The sequence below is a fragment of the Mizuhopecten yessoensis genome, unplaced genomic scaffold (genome assembly GCF_002113885.1).
Source record: "Mizuhopecten yessoensis strain PY_sf001 unplaced genomic scaffold, ASM211388v2 scaffold9025, whole genome shotgun sequence".
Taxonomy (NCBI): Eukaryota; Metazoa; Mollusca; class Bivalvia; order Pectinida; family Pectinidae; genus Mizuhopecten; species Mizuhopecten yessoensis.
The window spans coordinates 234,905-259,023 of record NW_018407841.1 but is presented as its reverse complement, the minus strand read 5'-3'; the positions used below and the strand labels follow the sequence as shown (position 1 = coordinate 259,023).

The 24,119-nt window shown below is 37.5% G+C and overlaps 1 protein-coding gene across 4 annotated transcripts in view; it reads left to right on the top strand.

The window, feature by feature from the left end:
- Positions 1 to 22,398, top strand: part of LOC110457127 (ras-related protein Rab-23-like) — a 38,898-nt gene extending 16,500 nt beyond the window's left edge. For 3 of the 4 annotated variants that reach the window (XM_021508235.1, XM_021508236.1, XM_021508237.1), the window contains exons 2-8: positions 932 to 1,369; positions 2,225 to 2,310; positions 13,131 to 13,207; positions 14,505 to 14,584; positions 15,265 to 15,347; positions 16,182 to 16,265; positions 16,712 to 22,398. In XM_021508235.1, coding sequence (XP_021363910.1) covers positions 1,215 to 1,369; positions 2,225 to 2,310; positions 13,131 to 13,207; positions 14,505 to 14,584; positions 15,265 to 15,347; positions 16,182 to 16,265; positions 16,712 to 16,920 — 774 coding nt within the window. In that variant the 5' untranslated portion in view covers positions 932 to 1,214 and the 3' untranslated portion in view covers positions 16,921 to 22,398. The remainder of the gene's footprint in view (positions 1 to 931; positions 1,370 to 2,224; positions 2,311 to 13,130; positions 13,208 to 14,504; positions 14,585 to 15,264; positions 15,348 to 16,181; positions 16,266 to 16,711) is intronic. The other variant, XR_002463665.1, reaches the window with a different exon arrangement.
- Positions 22,399 to 24,119: the final 1,721 nt, after the last annotated feature.

The following is a 24,119-nucleotide window of genomic DNA, read 5'->3' as shown; positions in this document are numbered from 1 at the left end:
TGGTAGGGCGCCGGGCACGGTAGTCTAGTGGTAGGACGCCTGGCAGGGTAGTCTAGTGGTAGGAGGCCGGGCATGGTAGTCTAGTGGTAGGNGTAGTCTAGTGGTAGGACGCCGGGCACGGTAGTCTAGTGGTAGGGCGCCGGGCACGGTAGTCTAGTGGTAGGACGCTGGGCACGGTAGTCTAGTGGTAGGAGGCCGGGCACGGAAGTCTAGTGGTAGGACGCCAGGCTTGTGACCAAAGAGTCGTGGGTTCGAGTCACGTCACGGCACTGTGGTGTATCTTTGAGCAAGATACTTTACTCCGCAATAAATGAAGAGGAGGAAGAAACAGATAGAAAATGACTCTAAAATGTTTTAGTTGTTTCCACACCCAGGTAAGGAAGACATATTCGAGATTCCTGGTCTGTTCTGATAACAACTAAAGGCTGTATGATTTTCTGAAGAGTTTACATCTCTATTATATACATAGCCTTCAGTCAAGTTTAATGGGAGGTAAAACGCTGTCATGCAGCAAACCTCCCAGCCATAAAAAGCTGCAATCTCTCTGATGTCCTTAGGATGTTAATGGGACTATCTGTGGAACTATCCGGCTTTTGTTGGGAGGATCATGCTCTACCTAGTTTGTTTTCTTTCTCGATTGTTTTCTGTGGGTGCTGGTTGGATGTCTATTTTGAGTAACTGGGTAGTTAATTGATGTTATCAAATCCTTTGATCACTGCCTTTGAATTTACATCAATTTGTCATATTTATGATATTTTAATGAAATTATTTAAATCTTTAATCATCCTGATATGAATACTAATTATGTTTGAGTGCGCTAATGTCTAAGATGTAAGAGATTATTGAGGATATTGTGTGTGTATTGGGGTATGATACGGTTGAATGCCCAGCTATGTCCTGTGGGTTATAAGGTTCTTGTTTCTGTTTCCAGATGTACAGTACCGATACATCAATGTGATGGAGCCGGAGGAGACCTGTACCTTACCTATAACGTATCAACGTGATGTACGCCCAGAACCTATATCACAGGATTTAGCGTGGACCATTAGCATCAGAAGGATGTGAAAACCAATATCGTGTCATGTGATATTGACTAGGTATTCTGTGTTGTACTGATTATATAGTGTATTTTATACAAAACTAATATGTGCGACCTCGACCTGTGCAACCATTTCTTGCGTAACTTTGAGCTGTGTGACCTGTAAATTGTAACCATGCGGGAAGAGGATATGGAGACGGCCATCAAGGTCGTCATTGTAGGTAACGGGGCGGTGGGCAAGTCCAGCATGATCCAGCGCTACTGTAAAGGAATCTTCACCAAGGAATACAAGAAGACCATCGGAGTGGACTTCCTGGAGCGACAGTTAGAGTGAGTATATACAGTTATTGTGAGTCCATGGACCCCATCTACATTGTATACAGTATCAGGGTAAAATGCCAGTATATACGGTTATTGTGAGTCCATGGACCCCATCTCCATTGTATACACTATCAGGGTAAAATGCCAGTACATACAGTTATTGTGACTCCATGGACCCCATCTACATTGTATACACTATCAGGGTAAAATGCCAGTACATACAGTTATTGTGACTCCATGGACCCCATCTACATTGTATACAGTATCAGGGTAAAATGCCAGTATATACGGTTATTGTGAGTCCATGGACCCCATCTACATTGTATACAGTATCAGGGTAAAATGCCAGTAAACTGGATTGTATTGCCGGGAAAATCTGATTAATAAATATAATGATAAAGTTGGCTATATAGCAAGAGACAAGCTAATAGGCATAAAAGTAATCTTATCATGATAAGCTAAGATCATACTTGCCAACTCTCCCTATTTTCGAGTGAGACTCCCGATTTTGAACCCTGAAATTGAGCATTTTCAACCGGTGAACTTGCTAAACTATTCCTATTTTTATTCCTATAATTTCTTAGATCTAATGACTTCATATGAAAAATAGCTCAAAAAGATGCCATTTATAAATGTTATTTTTTCCTAGGGTGTACATACATACATACTATAGTTATGTTTAAAATTCTAAGCACGCATAATCTCCCCCATGGAAATTTAAAAAAATTGGCAGGTATGTAAGATGTTTTCATAAGATGGAGACCATATCATTACAGGTTTACAAGTTGGAGCACTGTGAGATAAGTACACAAGCACCCAACATCTCATACTAATTTACAAATAATATTGTTTTATGTATTACAGAGTAAACAATGAGGATGTGAGATTGATGTTGTGGGATACTGCTGGACAGGAGGAGTTTGATGCCATTACCAAGGCTTATTATAGAGGTAAGGCCATGTTTGGTGACATTGAAGCCATTACCAAGGCTTATTACAGAGGTAAGGCCATGTTTAGTGGCATTGATGTCATTACCAAGGCTTATTACAGAGGTAAGGCCATGTTTAGTGGCATTGATGCCATTACCAAGGCTTATTACAGAGGTAAGGCCAAAGTTTGGTGGCATTGATGTCATTTCCAAGGCTTATTACAGAGGTAAGGCCAAAATTTGGTGGCATTCATGCCACTTCCAAGGCTTATTACAGAGGTAAGGCCATGTTTGGTGGTATTGATGCCACCTCCAAGGCTTATTACAGAGGTAAGGCCATGTTTGGTGGTATTGATGCCACTTCCAAGGCTTATTAAAGTGGTAAGGCCAAAGATTGGTGGCATCAATGCCATTACCAAGGCTTATTCCAGAGGTAAGACCAAAGTTTGGTGGCATCGATGCCACTTCCAAGGCTTATTACAGAGGTAAGGCCAAGGTTGGTGGCATCGATGCCACTTTCAATGCTTATTACAGAGGTAAGGCCAAAAGTCTGTGCCATTTATACCATCACCAAAGCTTATATAATTATAGGTAGATGGACATTACTGTTCGATATATAAATGGCATCACATTGGGGAGGCTAAAATGTGGTGACTTTGATGCCATTGTTAAACTTACAACAAAGGTTAGATCAAATTTAAACAGCACCATTGGCCAAACTGTAACAATACATTTGAAGCTGATTCTTCTGGCATGACTGTATACTATTAGCTTCGATAAATGATTTCTTTCAAAAATTATACTTTTTGAACATTTACGAGAAAGAAAAAGAAGATGAGAATGACATAAACAAAACAATAATCAATAAGAGTGTTCTGAGTGTACTAGTTAAGTACAGCTTTACCAGGGTTCAAACCCTGGATCTCAGGTTGTTATGCTATTGGTCTAAACAACTGAGCTACGTACCTGATCAACGGAAGTGTCCTGGACCATTATTGCACTGAAGATGTAATGTCCAAAACAAAATTAAGGGGAGGTAACTGTAAAACAAAACAAAATATGCAATTGAGTTTTGTAGTGTTTTTTGCATGCAAAGGAATAGGGATCCTTAATATAAAAATACATCCAAATGTACTGTCAAATTCTAACATTTTAATGATAAATAGCAACATACATCTTACTACAAAGCTAAGGACACCCTTTGTTGCATCAAAGCCATCAGTAATATAAACTTTCTAAAGAGGTAAAACCTAGATTCTTGGCATTCATACCATAATTATAACCTAGACTTGTTACCACAGTGGATAGACATGATAAACACTATCAATACCCTCTGGCTAGGCATATCTGAATTGCTTTGTTTATATCCTAACTTTTATTCATGGCCCCCAGATAGGAAGTTGAGTTTGTATATCAAGATAAACCTAAAATGTATTCATTGCCCCAAGTAAAAGGCTTGTGTGGATATTAAGATTAGATCATTCACAAAGATTAGATAGACAAAAAATGCACTTGGTACATACTTAAATCTTGAATATGTTTTGCTATGGTCCATAACTCCATGGCGTATCCAGGCGTATCCAGCCAGTGTTTCCTGTATGGAAATTCATGAGGATGCCATTAGTTTTATAACCTGTTATTATAAGTATACAATGAAACACGTTTAGTACAAACACGCTTATTGCTGTTTTCTGGGTATTGCAAACTGATTCTGATTCCCCAGCTTATCTCCCTCTCACTTCTATGTAATTATATGACAGTCGCACAGAAGCGATCTGGACAGGTGTCAATTAGAGCTGCCCAAGGGACAGTAAAGCTACTTGTTTTTAAATGCTTTGTACGACTAATTAACACAGTGAGTTGTGTTTTCGATGACTTTATAAGTGTCGGGTTGTTTATTTAGCATGATTTGATATGCTTTGTATGTGATATAAATAGACTATAGTGAACTACAGACCCGTACACGTTTGTTGTTCCATCTTGGCCGCAAACGCTACTGAAATGCTACGCATTGAATAAAGACTATTATTATTATTACGTAAGTTGCTATAGAAATTCTACACAAACATTATGCAAGTTGTATATAAATGTTACTGAAATGTTTAAGAAACGGTACACAAGTGCTGCGGAGACAGTACGGAAGTGCTACGGATGCATGACGCTTACAAACGATCAAATGGTTTGTGGTGACAAGAACAGGTTTAGAAAAAAAAACAGAAACATAAAAACATCTAAAACAAATAAATAAATGTTCCCACAATGTGTATTGAAATATTGAGGATTTTTTAATCTGGCCGCTAAATTTGCTGCTCATTGACAATCCACATCATCTTTAATTTCGCTTCCACTGACAGCCGTCTACCTAGAAGGTCCGCCATTTCGAATGTACGGACAAGAAATGTGATGTGGGATTTCCTGTGATTTATTGATTTTACCTGTATTTAATTTCTATATTCCACTTTGTACTCCCTCAAAATCACAATCTCACATGTAGTACCCAACACTTTTGTTTTGTTCTTCTGACCTTTATGAGAATTGGTATACTTCTCATTTAATGCGTTTTATAATTACTTTTTCATCAACAGTTTGTTACGACAAATATATATTCCAGAAAATGTTCAACCAAACATTTCACAAATTCTTTTTGAATGGAAAGTTGTAGACACAAGTGCTAAAGAAATGATACAGAAATGCTACTGAAAAACTACGCAAGCTGCTCAAGAAATGGTACCGTACGGAAGCACTACGGAAATGCATGCAAGTGCTATGCAAACGCTACGGATATGCTATGCAAATGATACGCTAAAAGTTGAAAACAGCGAGCGCGTACGGGTCACAGGGGTCAAATATATTTGAAATAAATAACAACTAATCTTCTTCTGAATAACCAAAATGGCTAGCTATAGGGTTACTGGTGTGCGATTAATACCAGGTGAGCGATTCAGGCCCATTAGTCCTCTTTGATTGGTGAATTTATCAGTTTATTGCTTTGATGAATTAGAGCACAGATAATATATGGTGTAGAAAACTTTATAAAAGAACTCTCATTAGTGCAATATTAAATCAGCTCAAGTTTTAAAGTGCAACAGGCACTAAAATTAGAATACCATTAAAATCTGTTAATTTACACTAAGTCGTTTTGAAAAATATGTTGTATGTATGTATACATGATTGTAGTGCCGAAATTTTTTGTCAGCACTGATTTGAAAATAAATTTAAAAAATGGCAAAGGAAAGTTTTAACCAGTAACTAAATATTTCCCCGCTATCAAAGACTGTAAACAAGAGGTTGGTGAAATGTTTCCATTACATTGTCACTTACACAGTGTATAACCAAACAGTGTATTGTGACTTTTCACCTGTACACAGTAATCCCAGTAATGACTGAAGCCTGTCTGTGGCGGTATACGTATGTGACTTTTCACCTGTACACGGTAATCCCAGTAATGACTGAAGCCTATCTGTGGCGGTATGTGTCAACACCTGTACACGGTAATCCCAGTAATGACTGAAGCCTGTCTGTGGCGGTATACGTATGTGTCAACACCTGTACACGGTAATCCCAGTAATGACTGAAGCCTGTCTGTGGCGGTATACGTATGTGTCAACACCTGTACACGGTAATCCCAGTAATGACTGAAGCCTGTCTGTGGCGGTATACGTATGTGTCAACACCTGTACACGGTAATCCCAGTAATGACTGAAGCCTGTCTGTGGCGGTATACGTATGTGTCAACACCTGTACACGGTAATCCCAGTAATGACTGAAGCCTGTCTGTGGCGGTATACGTATGTGTCAACACCTGTACACGGTAATCCCAGTAATGACTGAAGCCTGTCTGTGGCGGTATACGTATGTGTCAACACCTGTACACGGTAATCCCAGTAATGACTGAAGCCTGTCTGTGGCGGTATACGTATGTGTCAACACCTGTACACGGTAATCCCAGTAATGACTGAAGCCTGTCTGTGGCGGTATACGTATGTGTCAACACCTGTACACGGTAATCCCAGTAATGACTGAAGCCTGTCTGTGGCGGTATACGTATGTGTCAACACCTGTACACGGTAATCCCAGTAATGACTGAAGCCTGTCTGTGGCGGTATACGTATGTGTCAACACCTGTACACGGTAATCCCAGTAATGACTGAAGCCTGTCTGTGGCGGTATACGTATGTGTCAACACCTGTACACGGTAATCCCAGTAATGACTGAAGCCTGTCTGTGGCGGTATACGTATGTGTCAACACCTGTACACGGTAATCCCAGTAATGACTGAAGCCTGTCTGTGGCGGTATACGTATGTGTCAACACCTGTACACGGTAATCCCAGTAATGACTGAAGCCTGTCTGTGGCGGTATACGTATGTGTCAACACCTGTACACGGTAATCCCAGTAATGACTGAAGCCTGTCTGTGGCGGTATACGTATGTGTCAACACCTGTACACGGTAATCCCAGTAATGACTGAAGCCTGTCTGTGGCGGTATACGTATGTGTCAACACCTGTACACGGTAATCCCAGTAATGACTGAAGCCTGTCTGTGGCGGTATACGTATGTGTCAACACCTGTACACGGTAATCCCAGTAATGACTGAAGCCTGTCTGTGGCGGTATACGTATGTGTCAACACCTGTACACGGTAATCCCAGTAATGACTGAAGCCTGTCTGTGGCGGTATACGTATGTGTCAACACCTGTACACGGTAATCCCAGTAATGACTGAAGCCTGTCTGTGGCGGTATACGTATGTGTCAACACCTGTACACGGTAATCCCAGTAATGACTGAAGCCTGTCTGTGGCGGTATACGTATGTGTCAACACCTGTACACGGTAATCCCAGTAATGACTGAAGCCTGTCTGTGGCGGTATACGTATGTGTCAACACCTGTACACGGTAATCCCAGTAATGACTGAAGCCTGTCTGTGGCGGTATACGTATGTGTCAACACCTGTACACGGTAATCCCAGTAATGACTGAAGCCTGTCTGTGGCGGTATACGTATGTGTCAACACCTGTACACGGTAATCCCAGTAATGACTGAAGCCTGTCTGTGGCGGTATACGTATGTGTCAACACCTGTACACGGTAATCCCAGTAATGACTGAAGCCTGTCTGTGGCGGTATACGTATGTGTCAACACCTGTACACGGTAATCCCAGTAATGACTGAAGCCTGTCTGTGGCGGTATACGTATGTGTCAACACCTGTACACGGTAATCCCAGTAATGACTGAAGCCTGTCTGTGGCGGTATACGTATGTGTCAACACCTGTACACGGTAATCCCAGTAATGACTGAAGCCTGTCTGTGGCGGTATACGTATGTGTCAACACCTGTACACGGTAATCCCAGTAATGACTGAAGCCTGTCTGTGGCGGTATACGTATGTGTCAACACCTGTACACGGTAATCCCAGTAATGACTGAAGCCTGTCTGTGGCGGTATGTGTCAACACCTGTACACGGTAATCCCAGTAATGACTGAAGCCTGTCTGTGGCGGTATGTGTCGACACCTGTAGGCAAGGCCCCTGTGTTTACACTCTGGAGACTGGATTAGTGGGAACTCCGTGTGCTGCAGGTGTAAGGCTTGAGGTATTGTTCATGGGTCATTAATTTTGCTATAAAATTTGACCTTTTGTTGCCTTGAATTACCACTGCAATTAAAATACAGAAAAACTTGCGGTGGCCCTTGTGTAAAGTAGCATACTTATATTTAAACTACAATTACCAATCAATCACATCACATCTGGCAATTACAATAGCATTAAACTATCAATACTGTTCAGCAACCCTGATTTATCCATTTAAATAGAGTATTTTTACATGGGATTTTGTCTTGGTTTGAAAAATGATGAAAAGAGTCGTATGAAAGAGTATTACACATTTGGCAGCCACCAGGCATGGGGCAATGACACTGGTAATGTAATTAATTAAATTACACATTACATTGGAAAAGTAGCATTACCATTACCATTACATGGTTTTCTTAATGTAATTAATTACCATTACAATTACATTGCCAATGTAATTAATTACCATTACAATTACATTGCCAATGTAATTAATTACCATTACAATTACATTGCCAATGTAATTAATGACCATTACAATTACATTGCCAATGTAATTAATGACCATTACAATTACATTGCCAATGTAATTAATTACCATTACACATTACTTTTATTTAATATTCTGGGTTTATTATTTTTAATCCAAGCCAATAAAAATACAAGTTTAAATGACATATTTACCTTTTATTTGTTATTAACCTGTTGTTTGTGTTTCATACAGGTAATTTACATCACTACATATATACAAAATGTATGTATACACTCGCATGGTATGAACATGTACTCAACTCTGGGAAGGTGTTCTGCTCAGACAGCTTACACTACATATGTAAACATGCATATTGAATTTTGTCATCATTAGATGTTTAAAGGTTTCGTCATTTAGACGGCATCTGTCCGGGCGGAATATCTTCCCAGCTATACTGAATAGTCTCTCGACTGATACTTGACAGAACAGGGTACTGGACAGAGTTTGTTTGCCAAAATGACAAAGGGTCATCCGCCATATCCATACCAAGGTTTTCGAGATATTTTGGTGCCAACCCAGATTGGTGTCTTTTTCTTATCCTTAAATGACCATAGCTGTTTATAGGACGTAAAACAGAAACAACCAAACCAAAAATTGCATGTCCTATAACACTTGTTACTATACTTTACTATACTATATTCTCAGCACTAAACATTATCTAATATTAATATTGATTTCTACATATTGTACTCTAGAATTTACACACGTCCCTTATTCAAGTTAGTTGCCAACCACACACATATACACACAAACCACATGGGTCCTAATACCCACAATTACAGACAAATCACACTGGTCCCATTGCCTACCAATACAGACATTTAGAACATTGTTCAATGTTCCCACTCCTGCATCACATAATTGTTAGCTCACCTGGCCTTTTGAATAACTAAAATGCCCTGGAGGATGATATTTGTCCAGTAGCATACTGGGATGAAGGGCTACCAATACAAGTTTGTTCAAAAGAATGACCTTCACCCATATTGATGGTCACAGGGGTCAAATATGTTGAAAACTTTAAACAACATCTTCTGAATAACCAAAATTGCTAGAGTGATGATAATTGGCCAGTATAGCATACATTTAAAGGGTTGAAGGGCTACCAAGTTTGTTCAATTGATTGATGTTGAATCATATTTTCAAATAAATGACCTTGACATACTTCCAATGTCACAGGGGTTAAATATGTAAAAACCTTTAAAATAATTCTTCTTGATAGCCAGGAGGCCCAGGGTGAAATATATTTGGCCAATAGAGTGCTATGTTATTTCCTCAACTTGATGACCTTGGCATACGTTGAAGGTCACATGGGTCAAATATTTAAAACCTTTTAAATGACTTCTTCTTAATAAATAAGACACATATATGGTGATGATACTTGGCCAGTAGGTATTTTGGATGGTGTGTTATGAGCTTTCCTCAAATAAATTACCTTGATCACTTACTTTCAAGGTCAGAGGCATCAAACATATAAAAAAAACTTTAAACAAATTCTTTGGAATAACCAGGAGGCCCAGGGAAATGCTAGTTGACCAGTAGCATGCTTAGAAAGGGTAGTATAAAGTTTCATTTAGTCTGGGACATTCTGAAGCCTGCTGAAGGAGACTCAATATATGGAAATATTTGCAAAATTACTTTTATTGAGAACATATTCCCTTGATCCCTCAAATATCCAGGTGAGCGATACAGGCCCTCTTTGCCTCTAGTTTAACTTGATGACTATAAAGGTCACAGGGGTAAAATGTGTTTAAATATTTTAAGAATCTTTTGAATTAGTTAAGAGTCATAGATACTAATAATTTGCCTGTAGCTTTATTTAAATTCACTTTTAAGGTTACAAGTGCGAGATTAATACCAGGTGAGTTATGCAGGCACATTGGGCCACTTGTTTTGTTTAGGTATATATACTGTTAGGCAATAACATATACATCGATCACCTTACAGAAGGATGGTGAAGTATAAAAAGCCAATTTTACCTGGGAAGTGTATCCAAAAGGCAGAAGTTAATACTGATGTAAAATCAATAACTAAGTTATGAATGGCAATATTTTTGTACTGTATCTCACCTAATAAACACTCCTGCAATTATGTTATTGTTAGTACTGTTTTATACAGTATATATGACTTTTTAAACACATCTATAATAAATGTACAAACAGACATAAAGTTATTAAAACCCTATTTATTATCAAATTTTCATGAGTACCGTATGCTGTTTTTAAGAATTTCTACACATATAGCTGTAGGTACCTTAAAAAATTTCTACACATATAGCTGTAGGTACCTTAAAAAACAATTTGTTATTTTCAAAATGTAAATAAAAAACACTTCATATCATGTAGCTACAAATTACAAGAGGATAAATGACAAAGCCAAATACCTTTCTTTTATAAAAACATGGAGAACGTGCCTCTTCAGTCAAATACGGTAATATGGAAAAAGTATTGTGTTAAGCTAAACGTCGTTATTGATTTTTTTTGTACAAGTTATTGACACAATTTAATCATTGTGCTGTGATGTTATGACACCCAGATTGATGCGATAAATAATAATTAAGTACAATTATCTGAAATTTCCGTATTGTATATATTTGCAGTTATAGGTCAAATTAGTGTATAGGTAAACTAAATGTTATTGTCACTGGTTACAGTGCCTGAAATTTGGTAAATGAGTCTACTGGCGATTTCTGTGATAAGGGATGTTCAACTGCACTGCTCAGGGACACTACACACTGTAAAACTACAGTTGTGTGACCGCACAACGCACCAAAAATAGCGTGCGCACACCGTGCATACATCGTTCACACACCGTCCGCACATCATCCACACATGGTGCGCACAACTGTGCGATTTAACAATCGTTCGCCCCGTTGTGCGCTTCTCTCCGCACAACTGTGCGATTGGGTACAATTTGTAGATCAATATTACGGAATGAAAAAAAATACGGAAGGTCGTATGCAATAATGAAAACTATATGTATTATTGTAATTTCTCATCACGGTAATGACGATAATGTACAGTTTTACAATGCGTGTAACACAGCAATACAGTGACCGTTAGACTGTCAAGAATGGGTTTCGCACCAAGGAAACAGAATATGTAAATAACAATTTGATGAGTTATCGGGGTTTGACCTGGCCTGTACCTGACACATAGAGCTTATATGCGATACTGTATGACCGTAATGAAAACACAGCTGGACGTTTAGTATTTGTTATTTGCATTCGGTTTGCCTATAGCTCCCCTTCACCTGTCTTTTCACACCCCTGGCCCTACCCGACGAAATACGTAAGCGCCCCGGGCGGGGGAAAACTACCGTCCAGGTACATGAAGACGGCTAGTGGCTATGTTTACCTGTATACGGGACTGTGTTGTGATTTCACAGGTGTCGATTAAGGTCGTTTAAAAAATACCGAAAACACAATTTCTAAATTTAAGAAAGTATAGATATAAAGATAAGTGTATAGGTGTAGGTAGAATATAGAAACATTCGTTAAAATCAAGGTTTATATGTTTAAACACGAAACCGTATATATTGTTAAGGCATTCCTCAATTTACACCAACCACGATTGTTATCGCACAACGATCGTCCATCGTGCACACAAATGTGCGCAAGATATGATCGCCCAATTTTTTATCGTTCACACATCGTGCACACATCGTTCACACACTGTGCACACATCGTGCGCACACCGCACATCGTGTAACAACTGTAGTATAGGAAATATTGTTTCCTGGCAATAAATGATAGTTTTATGGAGCTCCGATTAGCCGGAGGAAAGTCGAGCTTAAGAGCTCAGGTCTTATGTGGTTCCCTTATTCATTTGTCTTTTTAGCTGTGGATTAAATGTTAATCAATCTGCAGGTTCAGTAATTTGCTTAAAGTCTATAAGACCTGGCAATGTTATGTGGTTTGGTAAGTGTTCCTGGCTGGACTCTACAAAGGCCAGTGTACTACTGCCATATTGCTGAGTAGTTCGCAATCGGGCAGCAGACAAAAATGCCATATACTAATACAAGGTTATTATAAGTCCAACTCTGCATGTGGCCTAGATAGCTAATGTGTCTTTAAGTTATGCGTTAATGAGTTTAGCGTTTGTCCCAGCAGGTGACTTTTATAACCTACACACTTGTAAGGACCCTTAGGTTGTCTGACTTGTGTTGTTAATACCAGAGTTACAGGATAATCTACCAGACAGACCCACAACACCACAGATTATCAGCAGGTGCTTGGCCTGGCTAATCCGGTGCAGTCCCACTGGTGTTATGAACACTAAACAATATACAATATTCATGTTTTTTCCTTCATTTGTATATCGACAGGTAATTTTGGTCGGTGGTTTTTCTCCGGAATCTCCAGTTTTCCTCCACCATAAAAACCTGACACGTCCTAAAATGACCATAGCTGTTTATAGGACGCAAACAGAAACAAACCAAACCTGACACGTCCTAAAATGACCATAGCTGTTTATAGGACGTAAAACAGAAACAACCAAACCAAACATTGCATGTTCTTTAACACTTGTTACTATACTATACTATATTCTCAGCACTAAACATTATCTAATATTAATATTGATTTCTACATATTGTACTCTAGAATTATACATGTCCCTAACTCACTATTCATGTTTCAAGCAATACATGGTGGGATTGCTATTTCACTGTTCATTTATATGGAGAAATTTAAATAAGATTACTATTTTAACATTTTTGGTTGTCTGTCTATTTTCAGGAGCCCAGGCATGTGTGCTGGCGTTTTCCACCGTCGATCGTGACTCGTTTGACGCTGTTGAATCATGGAAGAAAAAGGTCATTGTATAAGTACATGTTACAAATCACAATAAATTGTCAAATTTTTATGAGCAAAATTCAAAAGAACACTTGGTTATTCTTCAATAGAGATCTTTCTTGCTTTGAGCTTTCAATATTACTGTACACACTCTACGGGCTGTAGCTGCCCAACATAGATATCATCATTAACATAATTGCCAGTCATTTAAGTTTTTCATTGCAGCAAAAGGTACTAAAAATTATCCATTTTTTGACAAAGTCATAGCATGAATGGCTTTAGTATAAATTGGCTTTGAGCAAAAAGCAAGATTTAGTGGTGTCTTTATATAGCTAGGAAGTTGGACAACCACTTTTATTATTAATAGTAAATGGGTAGTAGACACAACTAGATTAGTGGTGGCTGGATACTGGGAGTAAAATGGCAGGTGGTCGTGAATAGTGGGGAAACTGGATTAGTGGTGGTTAAACATAAGGACTACCAGGTTACTGGTGAGTGGATAGTTAACGATAGCTAGATTACAGTTGGCTGTATAATATCATAACAGGATAGGTAGTGACAATGGATAGTGGTAAACAGGATAGGTGGTGAATGGATAGTGGGACAACAGGATTAGTGGGGACAACAGGATTAGTGGGGACAACAGGATAAGTGGGGACAACAGGATTAGTGGTGGCTGGATAGTGGGACAAAATGATTAGTGGTGGCTGGATAGTGGGACAACAGGATAGTGGGACACCAGGATTAGTGGTGACAGGATAGTGGGACAACAGGATTAGTGGGAACAACAGCATAAGTGGGGTCAACAGGATTAGTGGGGACAACAGGATTAGTGGTGGCTGGATAGTGGGACAACAGGATAGTGGGACAACAGGATTAGTGGGGACAACAGGATGAGTGGGGACAGGATAGTGGGACAACAGGATAGGGGGACACCAGGATTAGTGGTGACAGTATAGTGGGACAACAGGATAGTGGGACACCAGGATTAGTGGTGACAGTATAGTGGGACAACAGGATAGTGGGACACCAGGATTAGTGGTGACAGGATAGTGGGACAACAGGATTAGTGGGGACAACCGGATAAGTGGGGACAACAGGATTAGTGGTGGCTGAAAAGCAAGATAACCAGATCAGTGGTGGCTGGTTTATTGAGTCTAAAATATTTTTATAAACTTTAAACTTTAAATCTATTTGATATTATTTTTTACTATACTGTAAATGATATGTATGTGTGGTTTTGCCTGATTTTACCAGTAATTTACTGGTGATATTACCTGTAATTGACCTATAATTTACCTGTGATTTACCTTTCAGGTAGAAGATGAGGTGGGGGAGATTGGAATGGTCATTATCCAGAATAAGATTGACCTCATCGATGATACAGTGGTGAACGAGTAAGTCATGGGTATTAAAAAAGTTCACAAATTTATATCAGCAACTTATGATTTTAACTTCACAAACTAAGCTCACATGAAGCATCGTCTGTCTGCTGTCTTCTAGTTACTATTTGTGGTCCCCAGCCTATATAAAAACATATGTATGCTTGATCGGTACAACGAAACATACAATCATGCTACTAGGATAACACTGGGGTGTTGCCCCGCCCTCAGGGAATTGATCCCATGGTCATAACATGGAAAGATTGAGATTCCCACCCTATACTCATATGAAAACTATATGAATCTTAAGCAAATTTTCCATGAAACTTCATTGGTCCTTGAGACCTGAGAATCACATTAAATATATGAAGCAGTGGTGTTGTCCTAGGCCTGCTAAATGTTAGGCTCGAAATGGGGAAAGTTACAATATCACTTTTGAGATTTTTTTCTATATTTACATTAGTGTGCTTCAATTCTTGAAAAGAAGATTTTATTGACTTTTGACATTTATCTTCTATTAGACTTTATCAATGTTGTATATATGTGTTTCTTAATTTTATTTTTTATCAAAACTGCAAAATGTTTGCAAGGAACTAGAATTTGAATTCACAATATGTTGTACTTGACTGAATATTTCAAAATTCAATCACACACAAAGTAAAGTTACTCAAGATATAATACTGAATATGTTTTAGTGAAGAGGCAGAGGATCTGGCCAAGCGTCTACGACTACGCTTCTACAGGACATCTGTCAAGGAGAATCTCAATGTGGAAGAGGGTGAGAAACACGGGTTACACATACATGGGTAGGGGGCTCAAATGTGAACAAGGGCGAGGAACTATTGTTACACATACATGGAGTGGGGGCTGAAATGTGGACAAGGGCACTAGTGTTACACATACATGGGGTGGGGGCTTAAATGTGGACGAAGGCAAGACACTAGTGTTACACATACATGGGGTTGGGGCTCAAATGTGGACAAGGGCAAGACACTAGTGTTACACATACATGGGGTGGGGGCTCAAATGTGGACAAGGACGAGGCACTAGTGTTACACATACATGGGGTGGGGGCTCAAATGTGGATGTGGGCAAGGGTGAGGTGCTTCTGTTACACATTCTTGGAGGGGCTCAAAGGTTGACAAACATGCTCGGGAGTTGGAGGGAGTGGGGAGCGAAGTTTGACAGGTATAAGACACTTGTGTAACACATACTTGGAGATGAGGGGCCTCAACTGTGATTGAGGGTGAGACACATGTGTTAAGTTGTGTAGCACATGTGTTAAGTTGTGTAACACATGTTTTGGTGAAGAAGACTATAACTTCAAATTAACTTGTTACTATAACTTGGAACACGGTCTCCCCAATTTTTAAGGTTTTGCCCTTTATTCTTCGAACATGAGGGTGGAATCAACATGTTGTTTTTGAAAAATATTATGTTTATCGTTAGCAGTACTTCATAGTAACCATACATAGGCGAGTAGGACACTAGGCAAATTCATCTGTAAAAGCCATGGGGGGGGGTATTCCTGTCAATTGTGTGGTCATACACTATGAAGTGTTAACGATAATTAGCTTTTTAACCCTATACATCGTTGTTCTTGTGGTTTCAGTTTTCCGGTACCTTTCTGAGAAGTACTTAGACCAAATCAACTGCGAAGTGGAGGAACCAGAGACTAAGATTGCCATTGGTCAAGGTACTGTATCCTAGCAACTATTGCTGATGATATATATACAATGTTGAACCGGTTTGTGAGGCTTGTATCATACAAGTGTTTACAACATAATGAAGGCATCATGTTGATTGTCGTACTAGTGTTTACAACTAGATTTTAACAGTTTCAGAAGAAGGGGCACAACTCTAATGGAAATTTTCATGCAAAATTTCAGTCAAAAGATGCTTTATGTTTTGATGTTGTATTTGGGGAGGACTACGACAAGACAGGAGGCAGGATTAATCATATCAGTACTGGCCTTGAATGAAGAATAGGAATGCAATATTCAAGGCATAATAATCTATACCACTGGTATTTTACCATAAAAAATATATCTAATTTGCACAGTTTTTCTGCTTAAAACAATTGTTAGGAAATTGTATATTAATGATGTATTCCATATGTTTATCCTGGTTTGTTTGTTACAGGGCTAATGGACGGTGGTGGTATAACCAACAATTCCAAGGATAAAGACAGTTCAAAAAGTAAGAACAAAAAAATTGGAAATGGTAAAACTTCAAACAAACATCGGTTCAAACTGCGGAATGGTGAGGATTCAACAATTAAACTAGAACCCAGCAAACGGAGGACACGGGGCAAAAAGGCAATCGTGACTGCAAAGTGTGTCATATTATAGAATCCTAGTGAGAGGTACTGCCTCGCCATCAAACCAAAGGGGCAGCATCGATGTTACACCAGCCAATGGAGTCTTCATCTGATCATGTGACTAATTTCAGGAGCCAATCGGAGAACAGGTTGCTTCACAACGACTTTCTGAAGTGTTCATACCGTGTATTTATTTTCTGAATCAGTAACTTTGTTCATTATTTTGTTTTCAAGTTTTTTTGTGGTGTAAAATATGTTATATTCTATAGAAAATGGTTACCAAGTCTAAATTAAGATAACCCTTGGTTTTACATTCTGATCATAGATAAGTTACTGTAAATCTCTGTTTCCGTTTTCACAGTTGTAGGTTCAGCAACTCATATGCAAGGGTTTTAATTCATGAAAGAACAACTCAGTAAAATATGTTGGAATCAGGTGTCATTTGATATAAAGCGAATATACAATTGGCTTTTCTTTAGACTATATGCGAAAATATGTGTAAGTTTACATTGTTTAGCTCACAACAGGAGTCATCATAAACTACTTTATCTGTATTAACCCACGTTCTGTTTCGATGTTCAAATTCCTACAACTCTGAACAGGATTGCAGACAAATAATGCATGTTTTCACAATATAAATATTTGTCTCTAATCCTATATCAGAATTATAGGGACCATAACTTGGAATGGAATGCAGTTTAATACTTATATTCTTTATTTTGAGGTATCATCAATGCTTCGGTTTCCTTTTAAATTTGAGGTAGATCTTAAATAAATAAAGTGGGTATCAGCCTGCTATCTCCAATCTTCATACTTGCCAACTCTCCCTATTTTGGAGGTGAAGATGTCATTCTAAAGTGATTTTTACCTAGGGGAATATACACATATTTTATTTAATATATCAAATCAAAACAGTTTTCTATGTCATAAGAGAGTAAAAATGCAATCCAGCAAGATTGGAATTCAAACCTTAGATTACAGACTTCTAAAATGTTGCTCCAACCAGAAGGGCTACCTAGTCAACATTATTCCTCTGATCCAATCCCACTACATGTATAGACAATAAAGGGCGGGTTATAGTGCTCATGTATTAAAAACTATAGTGGAATTAAAAATTAAATCTGCATTTGGACAAGGATCCTTCAAGACTCTTAGGTTACAGACCAACAACATACAATACATTCCATATATTGTAGATTCACCTTAAATCAATCACTTGCTGGAAAATTTAAACCTGTATAGTGCTTGCTGTTGGTGTAAGTCTTTATTATCAACCATTTTCATCAGCATGCAAACCGTTCACCCATTTCCCAACTTATCATGCATCAAACTTTTACAAAAGCCAAACATGTACAGTACCCTGATTACCAAAACTATACATAAAGAAAATGAAGAGAGCCTTTTTAACTATTTTCTTAAAGTGAGTGTTCATTTTGATTTGCACAGTCATGAAAATGTTTGATAATAAATTACTGATGACATCTTACGGGAAAAAATGTCTATGCTTCCTGCAATATATTCTTGTTGAGTAAAATAAGCCTTTTGTATGTGACTTCCTGTCAGATGTACATAGTTATAATTGCTAAATGAATAAACGAAAACACAACTTTGGATTACTTGCCAGAATTATAAACAAATTATCCTGTACATTGATACTGTACCTGTGCCATTATGTACCTAGAATCGTAGTAATTGATTGACTTTGTTTTGTTAAATGATACATTTAAAACAGCCGATGAGAGATGTGTAACACAGCTGATGAGAGTTGTGTTACACGGCTGGTGAAAGAGGTGTTACACAGCTGGTGAGAGATGTGTTACACAGCTGATGAGAGTTGTGTTACACACTGATGAGAGTTGTGTTACACAGCTGATGAGAGTTGTGTTACACAGCTGATGAGAGTTGTGTTACGCAGCTGATGAAAGTTGTGTTACACAGCTGATGAGAGTTGTGTTACACAGCTGATGAGAGTTGTGTTACACAGCTGATGAGAGATGTATAACACAGCTGATGAGAGATGTATAACACAGCTGATGAGGGTTGTGTTACACAGCTGGTGAGAGTTGTACATGTGTAACACGGCTGGTTAGAGTTGTGTTACACGGCTGGTGAGAAATGTGTTACACGGCTGGTGAGAGATGTGTTACACAGCTGATGAGAAATGTGTAACACGGCTGGTTAGAGTTGTGTTACACGGCTGGTGAGAAATGTGTTACACAGCTGGTGAGAAATGTGTTACACGGCTGGTGAGAGTTGTGTTATACAGCTGGTGAGAGTTGTGTTACACAGCTGGTGAGAGTTGTGTTACACAGCTGGTGAGAGATGTGTTACACGGCTGGTTAAAGATGTGTTACACGGCTGGTGAGAGATGTGTATTCTTGCCTTATGATTGTAAATAGTGTTCTCATGTTTGATTACTAGCGACTAATCCCCACTCGACTGATATGTCAGAAGGTCTTTCCAGTAGTTGCTGTCACGCTAATGTTGTGTTTTAGTGCTTGCAATTAAGTGGAATTCCATGTGACAGAATGTCAGATGCTGAAGCAGAACACTGATATTAAGATAAAAGTTTCAAGCTCAAGTGTTTTTACTGCTGATTCACAAAAGTGGATATTAGATTTTAGTAGGTTGTGTTTCATGATCTGAGAGATCTTAAGTCATATTAAATTTATTTGATTCATCTTTTTCAAATATGAATATAAGTCCTTATGGTTGTGCCTTCCTTGATGAAAAGATATCTTTGTTCAGTTATCAACTGTCCATTTTCTAATGAATTCTTCACAGTCTATGCAAAAAATATGTTCTCTTATTGTTTTGTATATGTTTACATACAGTTTTTACCTAGTTTTACAACAGCATAAAGATCTGATTTGTTTTTACGCCTCTAATATTAAAATCTTAGTCTCAATGACTCTGTTAAATGCAGTATAAATTAGGTACCCATATATTAAGGACTCTGTTAAATGCAGTATAAATTAGGTACCCATATATTAAATCCTCTACACTAGGTGAATGCCGAACTCAAGGTATGTTTGGGGTACTCACTCAACCATTGCCTTGTATGCTGTGCAGTAATTTGTATGCTGTAAAGTAATTTGTGAAAGATTGGTGGATTCTGGTAAAAAATACTGAATTAATCCACTAAAAGATACATAAGAATGTATAATAGTCCAGTCCAATTAATAGAAAATGAATTTAATTAAATATGAGTAAAATGTGAGAAGTTTTATATAAAATGATCCATTAGAAATTTATATACAAATGGTCCAATATATAACGGCTCTGAGTTCCATTGCTAATAATGATATGCTATACAGAGCCTTATGAGTGCTACAGAAGGAGAAGCATGTCTATAGTTCAAATATTAGTTCTAATCAGTTTGTGTAAATGGATGGTGTGGTCCCCCTGGGGGCAGAAGATGTGGCCCAATAAGGTAAATACAGCCAAATCTTTAATCGTTTTTGTTCCAAACAGAAGAATGGATCGAAACCAAATTTGATATAGAGTATCCTTGACCCAATAAGATTCAATGCTGTATAACAATATATACATAATTGATTTCAGTTGAGATAAAGGGCCAATCACTAAATCAGGGAAAAACAATTATCTAGATCTGATTATCTCCCTTGTTAATAGATTCTATTACTCTAGATCTGATTATCTCCCTTGTCAATAGTCTCTATTACTCTATATCTGATTATCTCCCTTGTCAATAGTCTCTATTATTAAAGATCTGATTTATCTCCCTTGCAAATAGTTTCTATTACTTTAGATCTGATTATCTCCCTTGTCAATAGTCTCTATTACTCTAGATCTGAATTATCTTCCTTGCAAATAGTCTCTATTACTTGTTGTAAATATCTCCCACTGAAATTAGCATCTGTCCTCCTTAAGCAGAGACATTTAGACAAAGTTTTTGTTCTGTACATGTCAATAGGAACAATATTCCTGATGTCTTAACGGTACAATATTTCTGATGGGGATGGTACAACATTTCTCATGTCTGATCGTACGATATTCATTAAAATTGTACAATATTCCTGGATCCGATCATTATGGGACAATATTTTTTATGTCTGATGGTCCATATTCCAGAAAATTGTAAATATTCCTGATGTTTAGCAACACATATCCCTGATGTCTGAAAACAAGGGTTTGCCACTATTATCTTGTACATTGTTTGTATGAAACCAAAAAGTGCAATATATATTTTTGATCTGACTTACACAGTTGTAGACTGATGATAATATCAGCTATTTTGTATCACTTATAAAATGTTTTATTTCGTTTTTTACCTGCTATATATGCACAGATTGTAGTGTACCAGTCTGCTTTGGTGAAGTGTCATTATTTAGTCTCCATCCCGTGTCTGGTATTTTTGCGAGAAACTTTATGAATGTGAAGTTTGGCTAGAGTTCATGCAGTAGTTATCAATTCATCAATGAACATTTTAAACCATTTTATTATTTCCAGCTGATCGGTCATGTTTCGTTTTAAGTGATAGCTTTTATTGAATATCATTATAGTATTTGTATATCAATATTTACACATATCAAAGTGCATGGTTTGTGCTAATACTGGTGGACATATTGTGTTTGTAAATGTAACCATGGAGATAAGAGCTGATTTTCCAGGAAATTTTTCTCTCGTCTGATGTATAAATGAAACAGTACTTTTTAGGGGCCAGGTGTATAAGATACAGGTGTATTTATAGGGGCGGCTAATATATAAATATAGTCTCTATGTTTCTTATGCCAAAGAAGCTTGTGTAAATCTGGGAGTTGTCATTTTATCGGCCAGTTAATAGAAATACAGCACTACTTAGACTGTACATTAATGAAGAATAAATAAAACAAAATAGCTGGTTTAAATTTGCTTTCAAGAAAGTGTAATATTATGAATCGGTGAAGAGACATTTTAGGAATAGTGTACTTTAGTTGCTATGGTGATCTGATTTAGAGGTTGAAGTTGCAACTTTAAGGTGATTAGAGATTTGAAAGAAGTCATATTTACTATTGTGACCTAACAGGAGGTTGTAGTCATGGTGACATGACAGAGAGGATGTAGTTGCTATGGTAACCCAACAGGAGGATGTAGTCATGGTGACATGGCAGAGAGGATGTAGTTGCTATGGTAACCCAACAGGAGGTTGTAGTCATGGTGACATGGCAGAGAGGATGTAGTTGCTATGGTGTCCTGCAAGAGGTTATAGTTACTTAAGTAGTTTGACGTGATGTTCAAAACATTTAAAATGTAATTCTGTCTCTATTAAGTTGACTTGCAAAGACTGCTTTTTGACAGTAAATGTCAAGTTGTAGTCAGCAAAAAGGGTTTAGATAGGAATAATAGAATACATCATACATTTTGTTGACCACTGATATCACTCAGCCTAACATTCTCTCCGTGCGAGTGTAGATTTGTAATTTGTCATACCAGTATTTTTTGTAGATGACATGTTATCTGCGTGTTTTTTATATGTAATAGAATGAAATAAACATATGAACTCCAACCCTGGGTTTCTTTGTTCTTCTATGTAGACAGATAAATGTCTTGCATTCCCACTGTCATTGACATCAGTGTTTTGTTTTTCACATGTTTATTTGGTGAACCTTTACCAATAGACATTGTAATTTTTCCAAAAAAATGCACGATCTCAATATAAGTTTTGGTCCAATGTATGTAACAAGGAGCGAGCTTGGCTGGTAAATTTGATCTGCAGAAGCCAACATTATTTCGGAAATTTTTCTTTACAAGTTTAAGACACAATTTTTGATGTCATTTCTTTAAATTGACATAATTTGGAATTAAAGAAACTGTTGAACTGAGCGTAAACAGGATTTTTTTACCCAGTAAAATGTTTGCCCTTCAACATTGAAACCCATTTTCGCCCCATATTAAATTCGCTCTTTACATTTAATTACTTTGTAGTATTATATTGTTTAACAAATGTTCACTGTAATGATGAATTCGCCCTCAATACGGAAAGTGACAAAAAATAAACTGCAGCAAAAGATTTTCCAGTAATGACCAACAAATCATACAACAAGTCCAATCAACCAGGGACATATATAAGGCCTAATACACAACCTCTAACTAACATGTGTGAAATAGATATAAACAATAACACTACAAACAACAATTTAACGTTCCCTTTGCATAACATCCCAGCATAGAAAACAAACTTGTATTCATTCAATTAATTTGTTTTATTTGATAACACATAACATTGATCATTTGAGATGTTTACATATACAACTAATGGTCTTAAGTTAAACAGAAACGTAACAAAGGTCATTCCAACACATGTACCAAATTAATGTAGATCAACACATGTAGCAAATTTATGTAGATCAACACATGTACTAAGTTAATGTAGATCAACACATTTACCAAGTTAATGTAGATCAAAACATGTACCAAGTTTATGTAGATCAATTAACACATGTACCAAGTTAATGGAAATCAACACATGTACCAAGTTAACGTAGATCAACACATGTACCAAATTTATGGAGATCAACACATGTACCAAGTTAATGTGGATCAACACATGTACCAAGTTGATGTAAAGCAACACATGTACCAAGTTAATGGAAATCAACACATGTACCAAGTTAACGTAGATCAACACATGTACCAATTTAATGTAAATCAACACATGTATCAAGTTAATGTAGATCAACACATTTACCAAATTTATGTAGATCAACACATGTCCCAAGTTAATGTAGATCAACACATGTACCAAGTTAATGTAGATCAACACATGTACCAAGTTAATGTAAATCAACACATGTACCAAGTTAATGTAGATCAACACATGTACCAAATTTATGTAGATCAACACATGTACCAAGTTTATTTAGATCAACACATGTACCAAGTTAATGGAAATCAACACATGTACCAAGTTAATGTAAATCAACACGTGTACCAAGTTAATGTAGATCAACACATGTACCGAGTTAATGTAAATCAACACATGTACCAAGTTAACGTAGATCAACACATGTACCAAATTTATGGAGATCAACACATGTACCAAGTTAATGTAGATCAACACATGTACCAAGTTTATGTAGATCAATTTACACATGTACCAAGTTTATGTAGATCAACATATGTACCAAGTTTATGTAGATCAACACATGTACCAAGTTTATGTAGATCAATTAACACATGTACCAAGTTTATGTAGATCAACACATGTACCAAGTTTATGTAGATCAA